Consider the following 24431-nt stretch of genomic DNA (forward strand, 5'->3'; position numbering starts at 1 on the left):
GTTACTATTACATCGCCATCTATCACAAGGCAAAAAAAGTGGTTCAACTAAAACATTCATATTTCTTTACGTACTACATGAATATGTAATAAAAAATAGGCGTACCTATTTAAAAAAACGCAGTTGATATCCGTTTGACCTATGGCAGCGCCATCTAGCTGGCCAACCATAGCGCCATCTGGTTTCCCCCTTCAAGCTAGACAAGTTTCATTCTTTGTAGTTTTTTCGTTTGGCGCTTATTTCGTGAGATATTTGGCCCAGTCACGAACAATGGACCACCCTGTATATCGAGGTTCGTCTTTTATAAGTTATATTGGACAACGTGATGAGTTCTCTGACGCTCCCAAGAAAGTTTTAACATTTGTAGCTACCGAGGTATGTCAGTGACGGTTCTTTTTTTATTTTAAATAAACTTCATGCTTTTTCTGTGACGTTAGAAAGTGTCTTCAGGGGACTCTAACGACATAAACTTCGTGGAAATTGATCAAACAATAACAAGAAAGCGATCCCACAAACCATCGGTGAAGCCTGATACCGTGTGGTAGGAGACGGTGATGTTAATGTTATTTATTAAAAAATAATTCTTTTAATACAAACGAGTTTTCAAGCCTAGACAGCAATTGTTCCCTCACAATTAAAGTACGACAACTAGTTTCAGTTGTTATCCGCAACCATCTTCAGATGTGTAACACATGGAGGAAACGTAGCGTAATAAAATTATGTAGCATCAAGTAGAATACAAGAGAACTGTACAAATCTGAACAGAAATAATGCAGAGCCAATTCTAAAAGTAAAAGGGAACATTTGACAAATCCATTCAACTGTGTAGTACAAAATATGTTAATGAGTACATGATAATACACCGTTCAAAATGTGAAAATGCGGTGAATAAGCATTGGAAATGCATCATTAGCTGTAGCCATGGAATAACATGCATTCGTAAATACCAAAACAATAACAATATGTAGTTTAAAAACATGACAGTGAGCAATAAAGGTTGTAGACCTGTCAAAAGAATTGTATACCAGAACCGCAAAAAGCTTAACTCCACATCCAAATCAATTTTATAGTTACAAGGATTACAATGACATGAAATAAAATTACAAAACTGAAATCTGTATTACGTCCTTTGACTGGAAACATGCCGTTTGTAGGAGGCAAATCCTTTGAAACTGGCATTAATTCAAGAATAATAACAGGGGAAAAGAGTTGAAAACTACAAAACAGGAAAGCTGCCTTATATAGCTTACTGATAACGTGCCATATGTAAAAGACGGATCATACGTGAGAGTCAAATTGTAAAACTGTCAAAGTACAGCGTAGCGCTAAAAGTATGCATAATACACCATAATCTCTCAGGATTACGGTAATGTAGGAAAATGTACAGTTGAATTACTAAACGTTGGCTCAAAAACTAATTACTTACAATAGCTTAGCAGGTTCAAAAATGGTTCAAATGGCTCTGAGCGCTATGGGACTTAACATCTATGGTCATCAGTCCCCTAGAATTTAGAACTGCTTAAACCTAACTAACCTAAGGACAGCACACAACACCCAGCCATCACGAGGCAGAGAAAATCCCTGACCCCGCCGGGAATCGAGCCCGGGAACCCGGGCGTGTGAAGCGAGAACGCTACCGCACGACCACGAGATGCGGGCGCTTAGCAGGTATTATCGCGAGAACAGTATATGCAACGGTCCCAAAAATCGTCAGCTGTTCCGTAGCTGTAAACATACAAGCCAAATATTTTGTTGCAATTGTATAATAAAGCTACGTAATCAACAGCCATAAAATGAGAGGGGAATACTAGACCTTGGCTTACACAAGAATGACCCTACATTGCCTTTAAAGTAGACATCTTTATGAAATGTGTACAGGTTGAGGGATAATAGAAAAACGCTGCACACCCAAAAGCATGACAAGATGCGTCAAATCGAAGTGAATTATGCAAGGACTCCAACCGGCCTCCCGAAGCAGCCAACACGGGCGATAGGTGGCGAGAAAGCGCTTGCATTTACAAACATTGACGTAAGCTTACCGTATAGTGCTGCAAAGGATATTTTCATATACTTCCGTCAATACGCGAAATGACGGTATGTTATTCATATTTTTAGCGCTAAGCAGTACTTTGATGCTTTTATCATTTGATTCTCACATACGATCTCTTTCACATATGGGAGGTTGCGAGTTAGCTACACGAGTATAAGGCCCCTTATCTGTTTGGTAGTTTTTAACTTCATTCCCCTGTTATTTTTATTGTTGTTGTTGTGGTCTTCAGTCCAGAGGTTGGTTTGATGCAGCTCTCCATGCTACTCTATCCTGTGCAAGCTTCTTCATCTCCCAGTACCTAATGCGTCTTCTGAATCTGTTTGGTGTATTCTTCTCTTGGTCTCCCTATACGATTTTTACCCTCCACGCTGCCCTCCAATACTAAATTGGTGATCCCTTGATGCATCAGAATATGTCCTACCAAGCGATCCCTTCTTCTGGTCACTTTATGCCACAAATTTCTCTTCTCCCCAATTCTGTTCAATACCTTCTCATTAATTATGTGATCTACCCATCTAATCTTCAGTATTCTTCTGTAGCACCAAATTCCGAAAGCTTCTATTCTCTTCTTGTCTAAACTATTTATCGTCAACGTTTCAGTTCCATACATGGCTACACTCCATACAAATATTTTCAGAAACGACTTCCTGATACTTAACTCTATACTCGATGTTAACAAATTTCTCTTCTTCAGAAACACTTCCCTTGCCATTGCCAGTCTAAATTTTATATCCTCTCTGCTTCGAACATCATGAGTTATTTTGCTCCCTAGATAGCAAAACTCATTTACTACTTTAAGCGTCTCATTTCCTAATCTAATTCCTTGAGCATCATCCGATTTAATTCGACTACATTCCATTATTCTCGTTTTTCTTTTGTTGATGTTCGTCTTATATCCTCCTTTCAGGCACTGTCCATTCCGTTCAGCTGATATTCCAGGTCCTTTGCTGTCTCTGACAAAATTACAATGTCATCGGCGAACCTCAAAGTTTTTATTTCTTCTCCATGGATTTTAATTCCTACTCCGAATTTTTATTTTGTTTCCGTTACTGCTTGCTCAATATACAGATTGAATAACATCGGGGATGGCTACAATGCTGTCTCACTCCCTTCCCAACCACTGCATCCCTTTCGTTCCCCTCGACTCTTATAACTGCCATCTGGTTTCTGCACAAATTGTAAATAGCCTTTCGCTCCCTTTATTTTACCCCTGCCACCTTCAGAATTTGAAAGAGAGTATTCCAGTCAACATAGTCAAAAGCTTTCTCTATAAATGCTAGAAACGTAGGTTTGCCTTTCCTTAATCTATTCTACGGAATCCAAACTGATCTTCCCCGACGTCGGCTTCTAGCAGCTTTCCATTCGTCTGTAAGGAATTCGTGTTAGTATTTTGCAGCCGTGTTTTATTAAACTGATAGTTCGGTAATTTTCACATCTGTCAGCAACTGCTTTCTCTGAGACTATAATTATTACATTATTCTTGAAGTCTGGGGGTATTTCGCCTGTCTCATCTATCTTGCTCACCAGATGGTAGAGTTTTGTCAGGGTTGGCTCTCCCAAGGCTATCACTAGTTCTAATGGAATGTTGCCTACTCCCGGGGCCTTAGGTCTTTCAGTGCTCTGTCTTACTCTTCACGCAGTATCGTATCTCCCATTTCATCTTCATCTACCTCCTCTTCCATTTCCATAATATTGTCCTCAAGAACATCGTCCTTGTATAGACCCTCTATATACTCCTTCCCCCTTTCTGCTTTCCCTTCTGTGCTTAGAACTGGGTTTCCATCTGAGCTCTTGATATTCATGCAAGTGGTTCTTTTTTCTCCAAAGGTCTCTTTAATTTACCTGTAGGCAGTATCTATCTTACCCCTAATGATATATAGGCCACTTTGAGACGTTTGTATACCTTTTCGCCCGCTTCATTTACTGCATTTTTTATTTTCTTGTTTCATCAATTAAATTCAATATCTCTTCTGTTACCCAAGGATTTCTACTAGCCCTCGTCTCTTTACCTACTTGATCCTCTGCTGCTTTCACTATTTCAACTCTCAAAGCTACCCATTCTTCTTTTACTGTATTTATTTCCCCCATTATTGTAAATCGTTCCGTAATGCTCTCACAGTAACTCTCTACAATCTCTTGTTCTTTCAATTTATCCAGGTCCCATCTCCATTAATTCCCACCTTTTTACAGTTTCTTCAGTTTTAATCTACAGTTCATAACCAATAGATTATGGTCAGAGTTCACATCTGCCTATGGAAATGTCTTACAATTTAAAACCTGGTTTCTAAATCTCTGTGTAACCATTATATAATCTATCTGACACCTTCCAGTATCTCCAGGCTTCTTCCGTGTATACAACCTTCTTTCATAATTCTTGAACCAAGTGTTAGCAATGATGAAGTTATGCTCTGTGCAAAATTCAACCAGGTGGCTTCCTCTTTCATTTCTTACCCCCATTCCATATGCACCTACTACGTTTCTTTCTCTTCCTTTTCCTACTCTCGAATTCCAGTCACCCATGACCATTAAACTTTCGTCTCCCTTCACTATCTGAATAATTTCTTTTATCTCATCATACACTCCTGGAAATAGAAAAAAGAACACATTGACACCGGTGTGTCAGACCCACCATACTTGCTCCGGACACTGCGAGAGGGCTGTACAAGCAATGATCACACGCACGGCACAGCGGACACACCAGGAACCGCGGTGTTGGCCGTCGAATGGCGCTAGCTGCGCAGCATTTGTGCACCGCCGCCGTCAGTGTCAGCCAGTTTGCCGTGGCATACGGAGCTCCATCGCAGTCTTTAACACTGGTAGCATGCCGCGACAGCGTGGACGTGAACCGTATGTGCAGTTGACGGACTTTGAGCGAGGGCGTATAGTGGGCATGCGGGAGGCCGGGTGGACGTACCGCCGAATTGCTCAACACGTGGGGCGTGAGGTCTCCACAGTACGCCAAGACCGTAGGATCCTACGCAGTGCCGTAGGGGACCGCACCGCCACTTCCCAGCAAATTAGGGACACTGTTGCTCCTGGGGTATCGGCGAGGACCATTCGCAACCGTCTCCATGAAGCTGGGCTACGGTCCCGCACACCGTTAGGCCGTCTTCCGCTCACGCCCCAACATCGTGCAGCCCGCCTCCAGTGGTGTCGCGACAGGCGTGAATGGAGGGACGAATGGAGACGTGTCGTCTTCAGCGATGAGAGTCGCTTCTGCCTTGGTGCCAATGATGGTCGTATGCGTGTTTGGCGCCGTGCAGGTGAGCGCCACAATCAGGACTGCATACGACCGAGGCACACAGGGCCAACACCCGGCATCATGGTGTGGGGAGCGATCTCCTACACTGGCCGTACACCACTGGTGATCGTCGAGGGGACACTGAATAGTGCACGGTACATCCAAACCGTCATCGAACCCATCGTTCTACCATTCCTAGACCGGCAAGGAAACTTGATGTTCCAACAGGACAATGCACGTCCGCATGTATCCCGTGCCACCCAACGTGCTCTAGAAGGTGTAAGTCAACTACCCTGGCCAGCAAGATCTCCGGATCTGTCCCCCATTGAGCATGTTTGGGACTGGATGAAGCGTCGTCTCACGCGGTCTGCACGTCCAGCACGAACGCTGGTCCAACTGAGGCGCCAGGTGGAAATGGCATGGCAAGCCGTTCCACAGGACTACATCCAGCATCTCTACGATCGTCTCCATGGGAGAATAGCAGCCTGCATTGCTGCGAAAGGTGGATATACACTGTACTAATGCCGATATTGTGCATGCTCTGTTGCCTGTGTCTATGTGCCTGTGGTTCTGTCAGTGTGATCATGTGATGTATCTGACCCCAGGAATGTGCCAATAAAGTTTCCCCTTCCTGGGACAATGAATTCACGGTGTTCTTATTTCAATTTCCAGGAGTGTATATTTCATCAATCTCTTCGTCATCTGCGGAGCTAGTTGGCATATAAACTTGTGCTACTGTGGCAGGCGTGAGCTTCGTATGTATCTTGGCCACAATAATGCATTCACTATGCTGTTTGTAGTAGCTTACCCGCATTCCTATTTTTTTATTCATTATTGAACCTACTACTGCATTACCCCTATTTGATTTTGTATTTATAACCCTGTATTCACCTGACCAGATGTCTTATTCCTCCTGCCACCGAACTTCACTAATTCCCACTGTATCTAACTTTAACCTATCCATTTCCCTTTTTAAATTTTCTAACCTACCTGCCCGATTAAGGGATCTGGCATTCCATGCTCCTGATAACAACGTCCTCCTGAGTAGTCCCAGCCCGGAAATCCGAATGGGGGACTATTTTATCTCCAGAATATTTTACCCAAGAGGACGCCATCATCATTTAACCATACAGTAAAGCTGCATGCCCTCGGTAAAAACTACGGCTGTAGTTTCCCCTTGCTTTCAGCCGTTCGCAGTACCAGCACAGCAAGGACGTTTTGGTTAGTGTTACAAGGCCCGATCAGTCAATCATCCAGACTGTTGCCCCTGCAACTACTGAAAAGGCTGCTGCCCCTCTTCAGGAACCACACGTTTGACTGGCCCCTCGACAGATACCCCTCCGTTGTGGTTGCACCTACGATACGGCTATCTGTATCGCTGAGGCACGTAAGCCTCCCCGCCAACGGCAAGGACCATGGTTCATGTCGGGCGGTTATTTTTATACTTTTGAAATTAATTACACTGAGGCACAATCTTCTTGAATTTTATTCTAGAGTTAATACCAGTTAAGTAGGATTTGCACCCTACAAACGTCATGTTGCCTGTTAAAGGACGTAATACAGATTCCTTCCTTCTAATTTTAACTTTATGCCATTGTTACCTTCGTAATTTTAAAATTCATTTCGATGTGGTGTTAAAGTTTTTGAGATTTCTGGTGTACAATTCTTTCGACAGATCTACAACATGACTTTCTCATTGTGATGTTTTGAACTACGTACTGTTATTGTTTTGGTATTTACGAATGCATGTTACTGCATGACAGCATCTAATGATGAATTCCAATGCTTATTCACCCAATTTTCACACTTTGAACGGTATATTACATTTCAAAGATTAACATATTTTGTACTACACTGTTAAATGGAATTGTCAAATAATCACTTTTAGTTTTAGAGTCGGCTCCGCACTATTTTTGTTCAGCTTTTGTACAGCGGTTTTGTATTGTACTTGATTTTGCATAATTTTCTTAGGCTATGTTTCCATCATGTGTTACAGAACTGAATATGGATGCAGATAGGAACCGAAACTAGTTATCTTACTTTAATTGTGATAGGAACGTTGCGGTCTCGGCGTTAAAAGTATTTTACTTAAAAAAATGTTAATAATTATCGTTATGTCGTCAGGAGAAGAAGTTCCACAAGCGACCGTGGGGCAAAACGGATAAAGAGTATCGTAGGAACCATGAAAATGGCTGCGGTCTTCACTGATGAATCTTCCGACAAAAATACATCAAAAAACTTCAGTACGACGTTAGTATTACCCGTTCCATGTGCAGTATACAGAAGCAACAAAGGTGTGATGCATCCTAACAATGTAAATACTATGGTAACTGATGGAAGAAGAGGCTAATAAGACTTACCCTCGCGCAGTGTGACCATGTAGTAGGACTCGATGCTCGGCTTGCTGCGACCCATCTTATTCACGGCGAAGACGCGGAAACTGTACACGGTGAATGGCAGCAGGTTGATAATTTGCTGATAAGTACGGTTGTCACGAGTCAATATCCCGTGACGGGAGTCCCAGTGGCCCTTTTCGCCCACGCTGCAACAACAACACAAGATACACTTAAGCAAAGATGCAAAACGTCAACCTGAAAAGAATGCAGCCCTGCAGTATAACCAAAAGCAGGTGACAGCAAGGCTGGCGAAAAGTAGGTTCAAATGGTTCAAATGGCTCTGAACACTATGGGACTTAAAATCTGAGATCATCAGTCCCCTAGAACTTAGGACTACTTAAACCTAACTAACCTAAGGACATCACACACATCCATGCCCGAGGCAGGATTCGAACCTGCGACCGTAGCGGTCACGCGGTTCCAGACTGAAGCGCCTAGAACCGCTTGGCCACACCGGCCGGCGCGAAAAGTAGGTTTCTGGGTTCCGGTCTACAGTGAAGCGACAAAAGTCTTGGTATAACGATATGCACTTACATATATGGTGGAAGTATCGCGAACACGAGGTATAAAAGAGCAATGCATTGGCGAAACTGTCATTCGTACTCAGGTGGTTCATGTAAACAGGTTTCCGACGTTATTACGGCCGCACGAAGGGAATTAACAGACCTTTTACGTGGAATGGCAGTTGGTGTTAGACGCATGGGACATTCAATTTCGGAAATCGCCAGGTACTTCAATAGTCTGAGGTACTCTGTGTCAAGAATGTGCCGGGAATATCAAATGAGGCATTTACCTTTCACCACGGACTACGCAGTGACCGATGGCCTTCACTTAACGACCGAGAGCAGCGGCGTTTGAATAGAGTGGTCATTGCTAACAGACGGGCAACACTGCTTGAAATAACACCAGAAATCAGTGTGAGACGTACGACGACCGATGCGAGTACCTTTGCTAACAACACGACATCGCTTGCAGCGCCTCTCCATGACTCGTGACCATATCGGTTGGACGCTAGGCTACTGGGAAACCTAGGCCTGGTCAGATGAGTCCCGATTTTAGTTGGTAAGATCTGATGGTACGGTTAGAGTGTTGCGCGGACCCCACGAAACCATGGACCTGCGTTGTTAACGACGCACTTTGCAAGCTGGTTGTGGTTCCGTAATGGCGTGGGCGATATTTACATGGAATGAGCTGGGTCTTCTGGTCCAACTGAACCGATCATTGACTGGAAATGGTTATGTTCGGCTACTTGGAGGTCATTAGCAGCTATTTATGAACTTCTTGTTCCCAAGCAACGATGGAAGTTGATGACAATGTGCCATGTTACTGGGCCAAAACTGTTCGCGATTGGTCTGAAGAACATTCTGGAAAATTCGAACGAACGATTTCGCCATCCAGGTCGCCCGTCATGAATCCCATCGCACATTTGTGGGAAATAATGGAGAGGTCAGTTCTTGCGCGAAGTACTGTACCCGCAATACTTTCGTAGTTATGGACGGCTATAGAGGCAGCATGGCTCAATACTTCTGCAGAGGACTTCCAACGAGTTGTTGAGTCCATGCCACGTCTATTCTCTATGCAACGGCGGGAAAAATGAGGCCCGATACGATGGTAGGAGGTACCCCCAGACTTTTGTCACATCATTGTAAGTCCAGCACACAGCTCTCTGAAAATTCAAATTATTCATTATTTTGGTTGAAACGCGTCAGACTTATGTTATTAGGTAACCTGTTGGACATTAAAATATAAACAACAGAAGAGAGAGAAAATAACGATATTTTACGTATTGGGCGTACTTAGTGTAGTAGGGAAAAAAAGATTAAATTTTCAGGTCATGTAGGAGCATACAGGGTGGCAAGTGAAAAGATGTATTAAGGAAGTGTTATCTGTGGCAGCAAAAACGGCCCTAAACGGGCGGGGCTCGAGCCGCAGAGGGACACGCTACTTCAGCCTTATGCCAGAGTTGATCAGCCATAATGTTGGCGAGTGACACGCCAACCTCTCGCCAACCAGTGACCAGAAGTTCGCATTCAGTGAGAGATCTGGACAGCAGTTGTTGTCTTACTGGAAGGTAATGTCACGGAGACCTCAAAAATGGAGCAGAGCAACTAGCCTTAGCACGTCAGAAATGTAATACGTGCTCTCCAAATTGCTGGCTGTAGGAACCAAAGGTAATGGTGCTCTGTACTCAATAGCATCCCGTATATCAGCATAGGCACTGGGCCCGTATAACGATCACGAGTTCATTCTACCAACGGTCGTTCACCCTTGAGCCTCCGTAAAATGATACGATTGTCTTAATTCTGAACGAAGAACCGGGACACTTCTGAAAAGACGACGTGCTCTCACTCCTGTGTACAATGTTGCCGCTGAGCCGCTCCTCTGACGTGTGGATACTTTTATCACTACAAACAAACCCACTTCCTGACTCCAGATACGTGACGTGGCTGCATGACTCTGCTCGGCCCATTCGACGGTATATCTGTCCTCTGGCGCAATAGTCGCGTGGGGTAGTTGAGCTCCCTTAAGGCGTGAGTATGGCTCTCCTGAAGATTCGGTATTCATGTGACAGTCCTGGGATCCCGACGAACGCGAGCAGCGATATCGCGGAACAATGAACTACTTTCTCGATAGGCCACAATCCTGAGGTTGTCGAATTCCGACCCGTACTAGTAGTGGTAGACTTTTCCCCTTCTTGTACGAAGCATAATGTTATCTTCTCAAGAGCAACTAATACTGGAACGCGATTTCTGAATGAGAAACCCCTTGCGTAATCTTCCTTTATACAGCGAATATAAATGGCAAAATGCTATTCCTTTCCGTATACACTTTTAATGGAAAAAAAGAGAACCACCACGAAGAAATTATCCCAATGGGACGGAAGTCGGTAGATGTGATGTACATTTACAGATAAGCAAATGATTACAATTGCAGAAAGATTGAATGATTTATTCAAGACAAAGAGCTTTACAAAGTGAGAAAGTCAATATCGTGTCGCTGCACGTCTACGTCTTATGCTAACAGTTATTCGGATTATTATTGACTGATAAAGTTGTTGCTCCAAACGTTGCCAACTGTGGAGAGATTCGGCACCTTGATGGTCAAGGTAGAGTTTGACAAGCACGAAGATAACTAGAAGAAACTTTCGTCGTGGGCGGTCGGGCATTTTCTTGCTGAAATGTAAGTCCAGAATGGCTTGCCATGAAGGGCAACAAAACGGGGCGTTGCATATTGTCAAAAAAATGGTTCAAATGGCTCTGAGCACTATTGGACTTAACATCTGTGGTCATCAGTCCCCTAGAACTTAGAACTACTTAAACCTAACTAACCTAAGGACATCACACACATCCATGCCCGAGGCAGGATTCGAACCTGCGACCGTAGCAGTCGCGCGGTTCCGGACTGAGCGCCTAGAACCGCTAGACCACCGCGGCCGGCTGCATATCGTCAACGCATGCATATCGTCAATGCATCACTGTGCTGTAAGGAGGCGCGTATAACAACCAAAGAAGTCGTGCTATGAAAAAAAATGGGGCCTCGGGCAATCACTCCCGGTTGTCGGGACGTAAGGCAGGTGATAGGTTGGTGTCCCACGGCTGTCTGGGATGTCACCAGACACGTCTTCGGCCTGGAATCTCATTGAGTGCAGTAGAATTGTTTTCAGTGATGAGGCACGAAGACCAGCGAAGATGTGCATGGAGACACGTCAGTTGCACAGCATTTGGCACGATATCCCTCAAGAGGACATCCAACAACTCTATTACTGAATGTAAAACAGATTAACTGGCAAAAGTGGACCGACGCGTTACTGACTTGCTCAATTGGTGAAGGTCTTTCTGTACAATAAATCATCCAATTTTTCTGAAATTGTATCGTTTGTTTGTGTGACATGTACATCACATTCACAGATTTCCGACCCTTTCGAATAATTCCTTCATGGTCTGTCACTTTATTTGTCTTAGAGTGTATAAACGTATACTACACGTCATACCATTTCGACATTTGTTGCATGCTCCCTTCACAATACTGCAATAAACACATAAATTCCCAACGTGGGGTAACGCCTGTACACTAACCATTACGCTAACGCGTTCGCTGATTGATTTTTAATATTAACAACACTGACAACTTCCAACATACGTTGCGCAATCAATTTCACGCCATGTCTACATTTCGGAGTTGCAATTGTTCCGACGTGAAAAATAACCCAGCACTTTCCATTTTGCTCGTTTACCGCCGTAAGGCTACTGAAAGCGGAAAAGTGCGCAGTGCTGTGGACATTTACGACAGACAGCTGTTTGAAAAGCCGAATCGGCGAATGAACATGAACCTTTCGTACACAGCAGCAGCGAGAATAAAATATACAGTAAATCACAAAGGTCACAACTAGAGTAATGGTTGCGAAGAGTGATGTTCAGACCATGTCAGGCTATTTAGGTTTTGATTTCCCGAAACTTTCCTTTCTTATTCAAGACAAATATTGTGGTCTTCCTGTCACAATGGCTCCAGCCTATTTTTTTCCGCATTTTAATCCAATCAGAGCTCTTACTTTATCTTTGATGACTTCAGCATCAAAACAGTGTTAAACTGTTTATGTTATGTCTTTTCCCTTAAGTGAATTAAAGAAACTAGAGAAAACATAATTCAGAATAATTCCATAACCTATTGCGATAATTCTCTCAGAAAGATGGCGTAAGAGCAGTGTTCGTAAAAACATCCTAACCTATAGGGACCGAAGAGGAGTGTCACGTCTTGTCTACATCTACATCTACATTCACATCTACATCTATAATGTGCAAAACACTGTGAAGGGCATGGTAGGGCGTACGTTCCATTTTACCATTTACTGGCATTAGGTTTCTTCCCATTGCGTTCATGTATCCAGCGCAGGAAGAATGCTTGTTCGAATGCCTCGGGGCGTTAATTTTATCCTCACGATCCCTATTGATCAATACGAAGGGGTTGTAATATATTCCTAGAGTCGTCGTTAAATCCGCTTCTTGAAACTTTATTAACAGACTTTCACGGGATAGTTTACGTCTACCTTCAAGAGAATTCCAGTTTAATCCTCCACTGTATACATTCAATATCCAATGTTATTCCTGTCTGGTGCAGATCCCACGCACTGGAGCAATATTCTAGATCCGGTCGCACGAGCGATTTGTGAGCAATCTCCTTTGTAGACTTATTGCAGTTTCCCAGTGTTCTACCAATAATCCGAAGTCTACCACCTGATTTACCCACAACTGAGACCATGTGATCATTCCATTTCATATTCATACAAAGTGTTACGCCCAGGTATTTATATGAGTTGACCAGTCCAACAGTGACTAAATGATATTATATTAATAGGGCACTACGGTTTTTCGTTTTGTGAAGGGCACAAATTTTAATTTCTCAACACTGGCAATGCGATTGATTTCAAATCCGGCAAGAATTGCTGCTGTCAACGAATGGAGATCCAGCTCAGCAAGTTTCCTGGCGAAAACTGTGATCGGAACTGCTTGCAATGGGAGTTTAGTGTCGAGTTCCTCGCAAAAAGCCTATGTTCGTAGCAGCGCTTAAAGCTGCACGTACTTAATGCGCCAAACGATACAGCAGTTGGACAGTAGCTGACTTGACGTGTGTTGTTTGGTCCGGCGACTCGCCCTTTTGCCTCTATCTAAATGAAACAAGACGTGGAGTGCACCGGCCGCTCAATGAGTTTGGCTGTAACAATACTGTCCAAAAGTTGTCCTTTCTTCTACATCTTCATAATGCGTATAATGTGGAAAAACTCGTCTTCCAAGATGACAACGGACCTGCTCACACAGAAGCACAAATATGCATTACTGGTTAGACGAACACTCCTGCACATTAACTCTCTCCCACCGGTCCGCTGGATCAACTGCTCTTCGCATCATATAATATATCTGGAACTCTTTGGAACGTAGCAATCATAGTCAAATGGTTCAAATGGCTCTGAGCATTATGGGACTTAACTTCTGAGGTCATCAGTCCCCTAGAACTTAGAACTACTTAAACCTAACTAACCTAAGGACATCACACACATCCATGCCCGAGGCAGGATTCACACCTACGACCGTAGCGGTCGCGTGGTTCCAGAATGTAGCGCCTAGAACCGCTCGGCCACCTCGGCCGACCCAATCATAGTCCCCAAAATTTGGTAGCTCTACTCGAGCTGTTCATCAATCAATGGCTTCAGTTGGATACAGTACACCCGAAGAACATAGTGACTCACTTTGTCAGCGGAATGAGGTCATTATGAAGACTAGAGGCGGTTTTACGGGACTTCAGCGTCATGTCTGCTTGGAGTGACAATTTGTTTGCGGTGTGCTTGTTTTACAACAACCATTTATACCTCGGTAGTTTCTTAATATCCAGGAAAGAGCAGTGGGAGGTAAGAGAGTGTAGCTGGCTTGTGTGGACACGTCGTGTGGCCAGAGGCGCACGCAGAGGCCGGCCGCAACATCCCAAGTCAGGCGCCAGGTGGCCCAGCCGGCCTTTAATCACTGCGCCAAGTTTCTGCCCGCGGTTGCGGCCATGTAATTAGCGGCGGTTGTCCTGGAATTTAGCACCACAATCACTACAGCCGCGCCGCCGTCATGAAGAATGTGCCTCGCTACTTTCAGCAAAACAATCGAGACGCCCACCACAGTGTGGTAACGCCGCTCGTGCTGTACCATAGCAGAACGGCTTCGCACGTCTGAAATGAATTAAAGCCTCTCGAAGTGTATCTATTCACTTAAAAACATATTTCTCTCGCAACAGTATCCTTCTTTCTTGTCTTGCCACCATAATGGTAAGTCAGCAGCTTCACTTTAAAAAAGCTAAAGTAAAGTGTTGATGGGTTATCGGATTTGAAACACTGTATTCAATTAACGACAAAAATAAATCTGTTGAATTCAACGTATTCTCGAAACTCTTAGCATATTCGAGATGATACTTGATGATAAGATCAACATCAAACTTCCTGGTAGATTAAAGCTGTGTGCCTGGCCGAGACTCGAACTCGGGAACTACAGGTCCCGAGTTCGAGTCTCGGCCCAGCACACAGTTTTAATCTGCCAGGAAGTGTCATATCAGCGCACACTCCGCTGTAGAGTGAAAATTTCATTCTAGAAACATCCCCCAGGCTGTGGCTAAGCCATGTCTCCGCAATATATTTTCTTCCAGGAGTGCTAGTTCTGCAAGGTTCGCAGGAGAGCGTCTGTGAAGTTTGGACATAGGAGACGAGGTACTGGCGGAATTAAAGCTGTGAGGACGGGGCTGAGTCGTGCTTGGGTTGCTCAGTTGGTAGAGCACTTGCCCGCGAAAGGCAAAGGTCCCGAGTTCGAATCTCGGCCCGGCACACACTTCTAATCTGCCAGGAAGTTTCATATCAGCGCACACTCCGCTATAGAGTGAAAATTTCATTCTACTAAGATCAATATCGTTGCAAATTACACTGAAGAGCCAAATAAACTGGTACACCTGGCTAATATCGCGTAGGGCCCCCGCGAGCACGCAAAAGTGTCACAACAAGACGTGGCATGGACTCGGCTTATGTCTGAAGTGATGCTGGAGGGAATTGACACCATCAATCCTGCAGGGTTATCCATAAATCCGTAAGAGATATGCTCAATAATGTTCATGTCTGGGGAGTTTGGCGTGCAGCGGAAGTGTTTAAAATCAGAAGAGTGTTCCTGGAGGCCCTCTGTAGGAATTCTGGACGTGTGGGGTGTCGCATTGTCCTGCTGGAATTGCCCATGTCCGTCGGAATGCACAATCGACATGAGTAGATGCAGGTGAAATGAAATGATCGTACGCCATTGTCGGCCGGGAGACCTTATGCGGGGTGTTCGGCCGCCGAAATTTCAAGTCCTTTTTAGCTGACGCCACTTCGGTGACTTGCGAGTCAATGATGATGAAAGACACGCAACACCCAGTCATCTCGAGGCAGAGAAAATCCCTGACCCCGCCGGGAATCGAACCCGGGACCCTGTGCGCGGGAAGCGAGGACGCTACCGCAAGACCACGAGCTGCGGACAGGAGATGCAGGTGATAACGCAAGATGCTTATCCACGAGTCACCTGTCAGAGTCGTGTCTAGGCGTATCAGGGATCCCACACACGCTCAACACCATTACAGACCCTCCACCACCTTGCGCAGTCCCCTGCTGACATGCAGGGTCCATGGATTCACGTGGTTGTCTCCATACTCGTACACGTCCATCTGTTCGATACAATTTCAAACGAGACTCGTCCGAACAGGCAACATATTTCCAGTCATCAACAGACCAATGTCGGTGCTGACGGGCCCAGGCGAGGCATAAAGCTTTGTGTTGTGCAGTCATTAAGGGTACACAAGTGAGCCTTCGGTTTCGAAAGTCCATATCGATAATGTTTCGTTGAATGGTCCGCACGCTGACACTTGTTGATGGCCCAGCATTGAAATCTGTATCAGTTTGCGGAAGGGTTGCATTTCTGTCATGTTGAACGATGCTCTTCATTCGTCGTTGGTCCCGTTCTTGCAGGATTGTTTTCCGGCCGCAGCGATGTCGGAGAGTGATGTTTTACTGGATTCCTGATGTTCACGGTACACTCGTGAAATGGTCGTGCGAGAATATACCCACTTCAACGCTACCTCGGAAATGCCGTGTCCCATCGCTCGTGCGCCGACTATACACCACGTTCAGACTAAATTAAATCTGGATAACTTGCCGTTTAGCAGCAGTAACCGATCTAACAACTGCCCCATACTCTTGTTGCCTTATACAGCTGTTGACGTCCGCAGCGCCATATTCTGCCTGTTTACGTATCTCTGTATTTGAATACGCATGCCTATACCAGTTTGTTTGGCGCTTCAGTGTATGAAAGAGAATGGCAGTCTCGAGAGGAGACAGAAAGAAAGAGAGAGAGAGAGAGAAAGAGAAAGAGAGAGAGAGAGAGAGAGAGAGAGATAGAGAGAGGGAGAGGAAGAGAGAGAGACAATCGCTTGGGGAGGGAAAGTGAGTGAGAAATACGAAAAAAGGAAAGAATATTAGTGTTTAACGTTTTCATATAATCAAGATCATTACAGACGGAGCACAAGCTCGAATTGTTTCAAGAATGGAAAAGAAAATTTGCAGTGCCCTTTGAAAGGGTCTATCCCGACAGTTTCCTGGAGCACGCGGAAAGCTGGATGGCCGGTTGTCGGTTTAAAACTTCGTCCTCCCAAATGCGAGTCCAGTGAGCTAACCACCTCGCTCAGTGGGGGACACACGAATAGACATCCACATCTACACTAGAGGGTGTTCCAGGACAAATGGTTAATGTTCAGGGATATGATATGAATGCTCATTTGAAGAAAAAACGTTCATATGGACATGCGCCATATTAAGAAATGTTTCCAAGATAGAACACGTTGTTATTTATGGTACCGACACAGAACGCTCACACACAACTATTTTGAATCGTACACAGCAAACAGAATGAAAAATTTTAAGCTAAATAATTGAAACAATGTTTTTAACACAGAAAATTTTAGTTACTGGGGAGAAATCACTAAAGGCGTCCTACGTGGTTCAGTTTTCGGCCCACTCGTATTCTTTTGGCAGAAAGACAGCCCAAGTAAAAAGGTTGAAAGCAACAAGACAGCCTGGTCTAGAAAAAAACGTCAAGGAGATTGGGCTAGTAAGACCTATATGTGTGTGTCACTAGCCAAATAAAAAATGGACGTTAAATCTGATCTACTTCGGAAACCATTCGGAAAATGACAGGGGGATATCTGAACGTTTTGGCTTCAAATATGCGTTCCTGTCATATCGCTGAAGTTCGACCATTCGTCCTGGGACAACATGTGTACTTCACAAGCATCTACAGTGTGCATGGCAAACAGCAGGTAATACCAATACGTGAGACTTTCTTTGCTTCTTCCTTCACGCAAAGAGCGAGGGAGAAATGACTTTCTATGTATGTGCTATAATCTCTCATATCTTATTCTCACTTAAGATGGAACAAGAACAGAATTTAAATCTTCATATCATCTTCCATACCACTGATATCACCACTGTGCGGACTGTACTGACCACTTAAGACCACAACAAAACGTACTTAAAACCCGTCAATGTCTTGCAACACCCCCACTTTAGTCACTACACACTAGAGCAGTACACTAGAATGTACTACTAGCGCCTTTTATTTTACACATACTCCGCCCTTTCCCAGAACCCTCCTAAAACATCTCTCTTCCACTCATTTTCTCTATTTCTGATTTCACTCGTTCGTGCCATTCCGCAACGATTCAAGTTGCTGCCAGATAGTTAAACAATGTTAGCTGCTCATAAAGACAAAACCGAACTTGTTTTTCTGTGGGTTTAATTATCATTTAACTGTTCTCTAACGAGACCGCTATGCATTCCAAGAATCGTATTCGTTATCTTCGTTGTTCCTAATTTTTATGACGATCGCCCTGCGAAAATGCATTTCTGTACACAGTAGCAATGCCACCGAACAGTCTGTGACTCCTAATGAAACCATTTAGTAAAACTTGTATGACTATGGGGAGTGTTATCGGTCTTGTGTCTGTGCTACCTGCTGATTATATCATGTTCAGAACAGGTACAACACCTGCCTAAAAATCCAGAGCATACTTTAGAGTAGACATAGATTCGGACCTCAGCTTCGTGGTGACGGACTTCCAAGTAAGGTTGAGAAGAGTGAGAGGAAGAAAACCAAGAGAGAAATTTGACTTACAGGGACTGAAGAAAGAAGGTAAGGATTCTGAGTTTGAAATTACATTTTTGTCAAAATGGGATAGAGGTCCCAATGAAGAGAGTGCAAAGGAGAAATGGAAGAGGATAAGACTAAACCTTGAGGAATCTGCAGAGTAGGGATGAGAAAGATTGTAGGAATAAGGTAAGAAAAAGAATTCTGGGTATGATGGAAGAAAGAAGAAAATGTAAGACAGTAGGAACTGACGAAGGAAAAAGCATATACAGAAAGCTGAATAATGAATTAAGGAGGGAAACGGAACACCCAAGCAAAACATTGATGCAAGAGAGATGTAAAGAAATAGAGAAACTATAAAAGGAAGGAAAATATGAAATGATGCATAGATTAGCCCTTGACCGTCGCTTTGAAGCAGAGGAAAGAAGGACAAGTATGTGAATAGAAATAAGTGGCGGTTCTATGGTTCAAAAACCAGAGTAATGTTGGGAAAGTGGCAAGAATACGTAGAATGGCTATATGACGATGACAAAAAGCGAAAAGATATTGAATTATAGAAGAGCACAAAGAATGCTATATCTTCTAAGGAGAAGTAGAAATGGCTTTAAGAGAGATGAATTATAAAGCAACTAGAACTGATGGATTACCAGCAGAGTTGTTTAAGAGTCTTGGGAGTAGTGGCGTGAAAAAGTTAACATATCTATGCTATAAGATATATGAAAATGGGAATGGCCGCATGACTTTATCTCAGCAGTAATGATAACGATTGAGTAAAGAAGGACTGACAAGAAATGTGAGGTTTTTAGAACTATAAGATTTATTTCTCATGCAGCAAAGGTATTATTAAGGGTGGTGCCGCGCGGGGTTGCCGCGTGGTATGAGGCGCCTTGCCACGGTTCGCGCGGCTCTCCCTGTCGGAGGTTCGAGTCCTCCCTCGGGTATGAGTTTGTGTATTGTCCTTAGCGTAAGTTAGTTTAATTTAGCTTAAGTAGTGTGTAATCCTAGGGACCGATGACCTCAGCAGTTTGATCTCACAGGAACTTACTACCAAAAATTAAGGGTGGTAAATGGAAGACTTCACGGAAGACTGGAAAAAAGTATTGTAGAGCAACAGTACGGAGGGAAACGTACAAGAGATGCAATTACACTGCTGTGAATTATAAGTGAGAGATACAGTGAAAGAGAAGTTTATACGTTTTCATTTACTTGGAGAAAGCCTTCTATAGAGTACAGTGTAACAAATTAATGAATATTCTAAAGAATAATGGTGTCGATTGGAGGGATAGAAGGCTGACTGAAAATCTATAGCCACAACAGGAAATAGAAGTACAGATTGGGAATGAGATGACAGAGGAAGGCACAATGGGAAGGGGAGTGAGGCAAGGCTGTTGTCACTCCATAATACTGTTTAACATGTCTTTGGAACATGTTATTAAAAATGGTTAAAACAAAATAGAGTAGTGCAAGCAGATGGTAGGAGGATAGAAAGTATTCGATTTGCTGATAATATGGTGTTATTGGCAGAGAGCGACCTATAACTGGAATGTTAAAACAATTAAATAATTTGGGATGAGAATTAATAAGAAAAAGACAAAACGTATGGTGATAAAATCAAGAAAAGTAAGAACAACTATGAAGCTAGGGCGGGAGGATGTAGAGCAAGTTAGTGCTTTCGATTAACAGGGAAGCATTATTCCGGACGACAAGAGAACTCATAAGGAGGTGAAAACAACTATAGTAATTGTCAAGGAGGCATTCAATAAGAAGAGGAGGCTTCTATGTGGGTGCATGGGCAGGGACCTGAGGAAGAGACGTGAAAGTTTCATATGGAGCGTGGCATTATACGGAGCAGAAACTAAGGAATGAGAAAGAAAGAAAAAGAGAAGCAATTGAGATGTGGATTTGGAGGAGGCAGGAAGGGATAAAATGAGTAGGCAAAGTGAGAAATAAGGCGTTGAGAAGAGTTGAGGAAGAGAGAGAAATTTTAAAGGTAATCAGGAAGAGGAAACACAATTGGCTTGAGTGCTGGATGAGATTTCTTACTAATGGATGCTATGGAAGGAACAGTGAGTGGAAGAAGAAGAAGAGTAGGAGGAGGAGGAGGAGGACGCAGAAGATACTAGATGCTGGGTAGTATCAGGGTAGGAAATAATTATGAGGTAACAAATGACGGGACTGAATGGAGAGTGACATGTGAAGATCTGCGCTAAGGCAGAACACAGACTAAGATATGCTGCCTTTTAAAAGATACAAATAGTGGCTGGTGCTTAAGACATTGTACCAGATTAGTACAAAAAAGTACCACACTATTTGCCGAAAGACGCCAGAAGCAATTTTTAAAATACCGTACATCATCACTTTCTGAAATAAAAGTAGAATATTTCCGGCCTCTTGCCGACAGACACTTCTCGTGCAGTAAGCAACCTGGATTTGCGACTAGCTACATCCAGTTAATTTAGCTGTTCCTCGTATAGCTTCTTTTGTTTCGTAGTAGTTTATTTCTGAAATGAGTGCTAGGAGGAAATTAATTTCACACTTTCTTTCAAGGCTGTCGGGAATTACATTATGGGCACCACCCGCCGTTATTTCATCCGTTGTCATTTGTGCGAGCTCTCAAACTGACCTTGCCTCACCCGTAGAGTTCATTTACAAAATCGGGAAGCGTTTATTGCTGCTCAAATACTCTTTCTGTAGCACTGTTGCTTGGAAATACTAGACAGATTTATGGAGCAGGCTATCGGCATCTTGGAACATATAAACCTCTTTCAGCAAAATCTGTTCCCATCTGGACGTAATCCGCCGTTATATAAAGCTGACGAGTGGATTTCCGAACGTAATTCTTCATCGATTCTCTGTAACAGCACGGAGTTCGTGAACGCCGTGCATTTAAAAACTGGGTTGTCGTACTCTCTATTTCAGCTCTATACACATATTCAAAACATCAACTGATTTAGTTACAGCCACTGGTTCTGCATCTGGAAAATATTTCAGTGTACTTCACATGTCTACTGATGCTGTGGTACATTATTTAAACCCTGAAACAGATGTCTCGACAAAAATTATTTATGGTACATTTGTGCTCATTTCAGAACGGATATCCAAAAATACCTTTCTAGTTTGATATCCGGTGTTAAAAACATTTGGCTGAAATTTGTTTTTAATAGTTTAAAAAAAATCATGTAATGATCAATGCATCTGAATGCCATAAAGTAATTGGACAAATTTTGTGCCTAAATAGGATGAGAACTGTATTCATGAGCAAGTCGCGGTTCGAGCTTCTCGATCTTACAACGATTAAGTAACTGTTCCGTTGTTTCGGACAAACACTTGATCTCAAGCCACGTATGTAAGTGGGAAAAGTCTTTAAAATGAAGCAGACTTACCGGAATTGATAAACTAAGGTAGGATAACGCTCTCTGTGGCATCTTCAAGAATACCATCAACGTGGTTGCTCAGGGGTGGAACTATTCCGTCGAATCAGACAATGCAAGAGTCTAGTATGATTCATATCACGCAACGGCAACGATATAAGGCTTATGTTTTCCAATTCTATGCCAAGTGTACACTGCAGAATATAGCAAGGACAGAACGAATACCGAAAAAAATTCTGTCAGGCCTCAGACGAAACATTAAACGCATTTGTAGGATTACAGTGTCTTTTATAACGAAATGAGGAGACGTCGCCGTTTCTTTCAAAAGAAAATAGGGTCTAATGTGCTAAAGGTCTGTCTGGAAAGTAAAAGTCGCTGGTACAAAATCAAGTGGATGCACTGAAAGAGGGAGCGCTTACATTTTCAGCGGAATTTATTTGTATACCTTGTCAACTTTGAAGCCGAATTTCGTAAACATTCTTTTATCGTCTCACACAATGAACTTCAAAGCGTGAAAGCCAAGTATTTTACTGCAAAATCTGAACTCACAGAAACTATTTAATAGCCCCTGACGGGAAGTGAGACCCCTACAACAGAATAAAAACTGACGTACCTAATTGAATTGGTAAAAGAGATTGCGATATTACCCCCGAATTCAGGTTTTTCTCAACAAATTTCCGGCCAGTTTTACTTTGGTATGATTCCCATTAAAATATTATGCTTCTAAGGCGTGGACCTTCGATTCAGCTACTTCTGGCACAGCCAGGATTTGTTAAATATAAGTATGGGCTGTTGCGCGGATTTCGAACGATTTCTATGATACAATGGACAACAAGAATTCCCCGCCCATGAAAATACAGAGCTCTTCTAGTATGACTTTCTAAAAGAACAACGAATCAGGACAAAAAATGGCTCTGAGCACTATGGGACTTAACTTCTGAGGTCATCAGTCCCCTAGAACTTAGAACTACTTAAACCTAACTAACCTAAGGACACCACACACGTCCTTGCTCGAGGCAGAATTCGAACCTGTGACCGTAGCGGTCACGCGGTTCCATACTGTAGCACCTAAAACCGCTCTGCCACTCCGGCCAGCGAATCAAGAAAAGTATAAAGAGTACGTAATTTTTGTTACTCTAAATGGAAAGTACCAGTACACCCAAATATTATTACGACCTTCATTTACAAAAATGTTGCAGGATTATTTTATTCTTGTTCTGATTACGAAATTACCTTTGAATACTGCACGACTGTTTTGTGTGATGGCCAAGAATTCGCTTTCAATGCAAAGATTAGAAACGGAAGAAAAATCTACCGTAATTAAAAATTCGCTGCATGAATTTACACGAAGAATAAGTATCTAAGTATCTAAGAATAATAGTGTCTCGCAGTAAGAAACGGAATGAGTACATTCATTTCATTATTCCTAAAGCAAGTAGAAGCCTTAGATTCATTAGAAGTAATGTTCAGAGAAATATTAATAAATGAGAAGTGAGAGATTCTTTGAGACCTGAATGCTATTTTCGTGTTCGAATCATGATTTCAATATTTGGCTACGTATCTGACCACCCCTGAAGACATATTTGTTGAAACAACTAGTTGTTTCGCCAACGGATCATAATATATCGCAATGCAGAGGGACGCTCTTTAATTCGTGACATTCTATTTCCCCTTGCGAAATGGAATTTCGTGATGGATCTAGTAATATTGTGAAGTTTCTTAAGTAATAGCGATGAAAATAAGTAACTTCATCTCGCTCATACAAATATAAGCAGCAACTTCTCCGACTCACTCTTCGTGAAGTGGACGTGAAAACACTTATTATGCATTGCAATGGAAAGTACCATTCGTCACGAAACATACTGTACTATACAGAGTGAAGATGTAGACGTGGAATATAAGGGAACAGTGAAAAAGTGATCAACAATGGGCTGATAAGTCTCTGGAAGACGAACGCATTTACCGTCTAAGCTTTGCAACCTATTCATACCTAATTTATAAAGCAATAACTTATGCCCCTCTGCTTTTTTTCACAGAAAATAAATCACCGTGGCGCCGAAATGTTCCGTGACCGCTTTCCCTAGCGAAACGACTTAAAATCTCGAATAAAGAGCTATGTGCTCTTAAATTGACTAACCCAAAATTCCAGCGATCATCCTTTTAAATGCTAAACTACGTCGGTTCAATACCAAGTCTTTGTAATGGCTCTGATACAACACGATAGAGTAGCACTAAACTGAAATATTAAACATGGTTGGTTGGTTGGTTGGTTGGTTTGGGGAAGGAGACCAGACAGCGTGGTCATCGGTCTCATCGGATTAGGGAAGGATGGGGAAGGAAGTCGGCCGTGCCCTTTCAGAGGAACCATCCCGGCATTTGCCTGGAGTGATTTAGGGAAATCACGGAAAACCTAAATCAGGATGGCCAGACGCGGGATTGAACCGTCGTCCTCCCGAATGCGAGTCCAGTGTCTAACCACTGCGCCACCTCGCTCGGTATTAAACATGAACTCTGGTATTCATTTAGTACCAAGAGTGCTGCTATGTTTTAATAATACGACACTTTCGGGGATACCTAAGAGACCTATGTATCTTGGCAGAACCGTAAAACAATTAAGTTGGTGTAAAACCCATGAACAGAAACGCAAGGAAACTGCTGGCAAGTTTTCGCTAAACTACAGAACGA

General features: G+C 43.1%; 1 protein-coding gene across 1 annotated transcript in view; it reads right to left on the reverse strand.

The window, feature by feature from the left end:
- LOC126183818 (myosin-binding protein H-like) overlaps positions 1-24431 on the reverse strand; it is a 721358-nt gene that overhangs the window by 212834 nt on the left and 484093 nt on the right. The window contains exon 2 of the mRNA XM_049926070.1: positions 7652-7833. Coding sequence (XP_049782027.1) covers positions 7652-7833 — 182 coding nt within the window. The remainder of the gene's footprint in view (positions 1-7651; positions 7834-24431) is intronic.

Source organism: Schistocerca cancellata, chromosome 4 (assembly GCF_023864275.1).
Source record: "Schistocerca cancellata isolate TAMUIC-IGC-003103 chromosome 4, iqSchCanc2.1, whole genome shotgun sequence".
NCBI classification, from domain to species: Eukaryota; Metazoa; Arthropoda; class Insecta; order Orthoptera; family Acrididae; genus Schistocerca; species Schistocerca cancellata.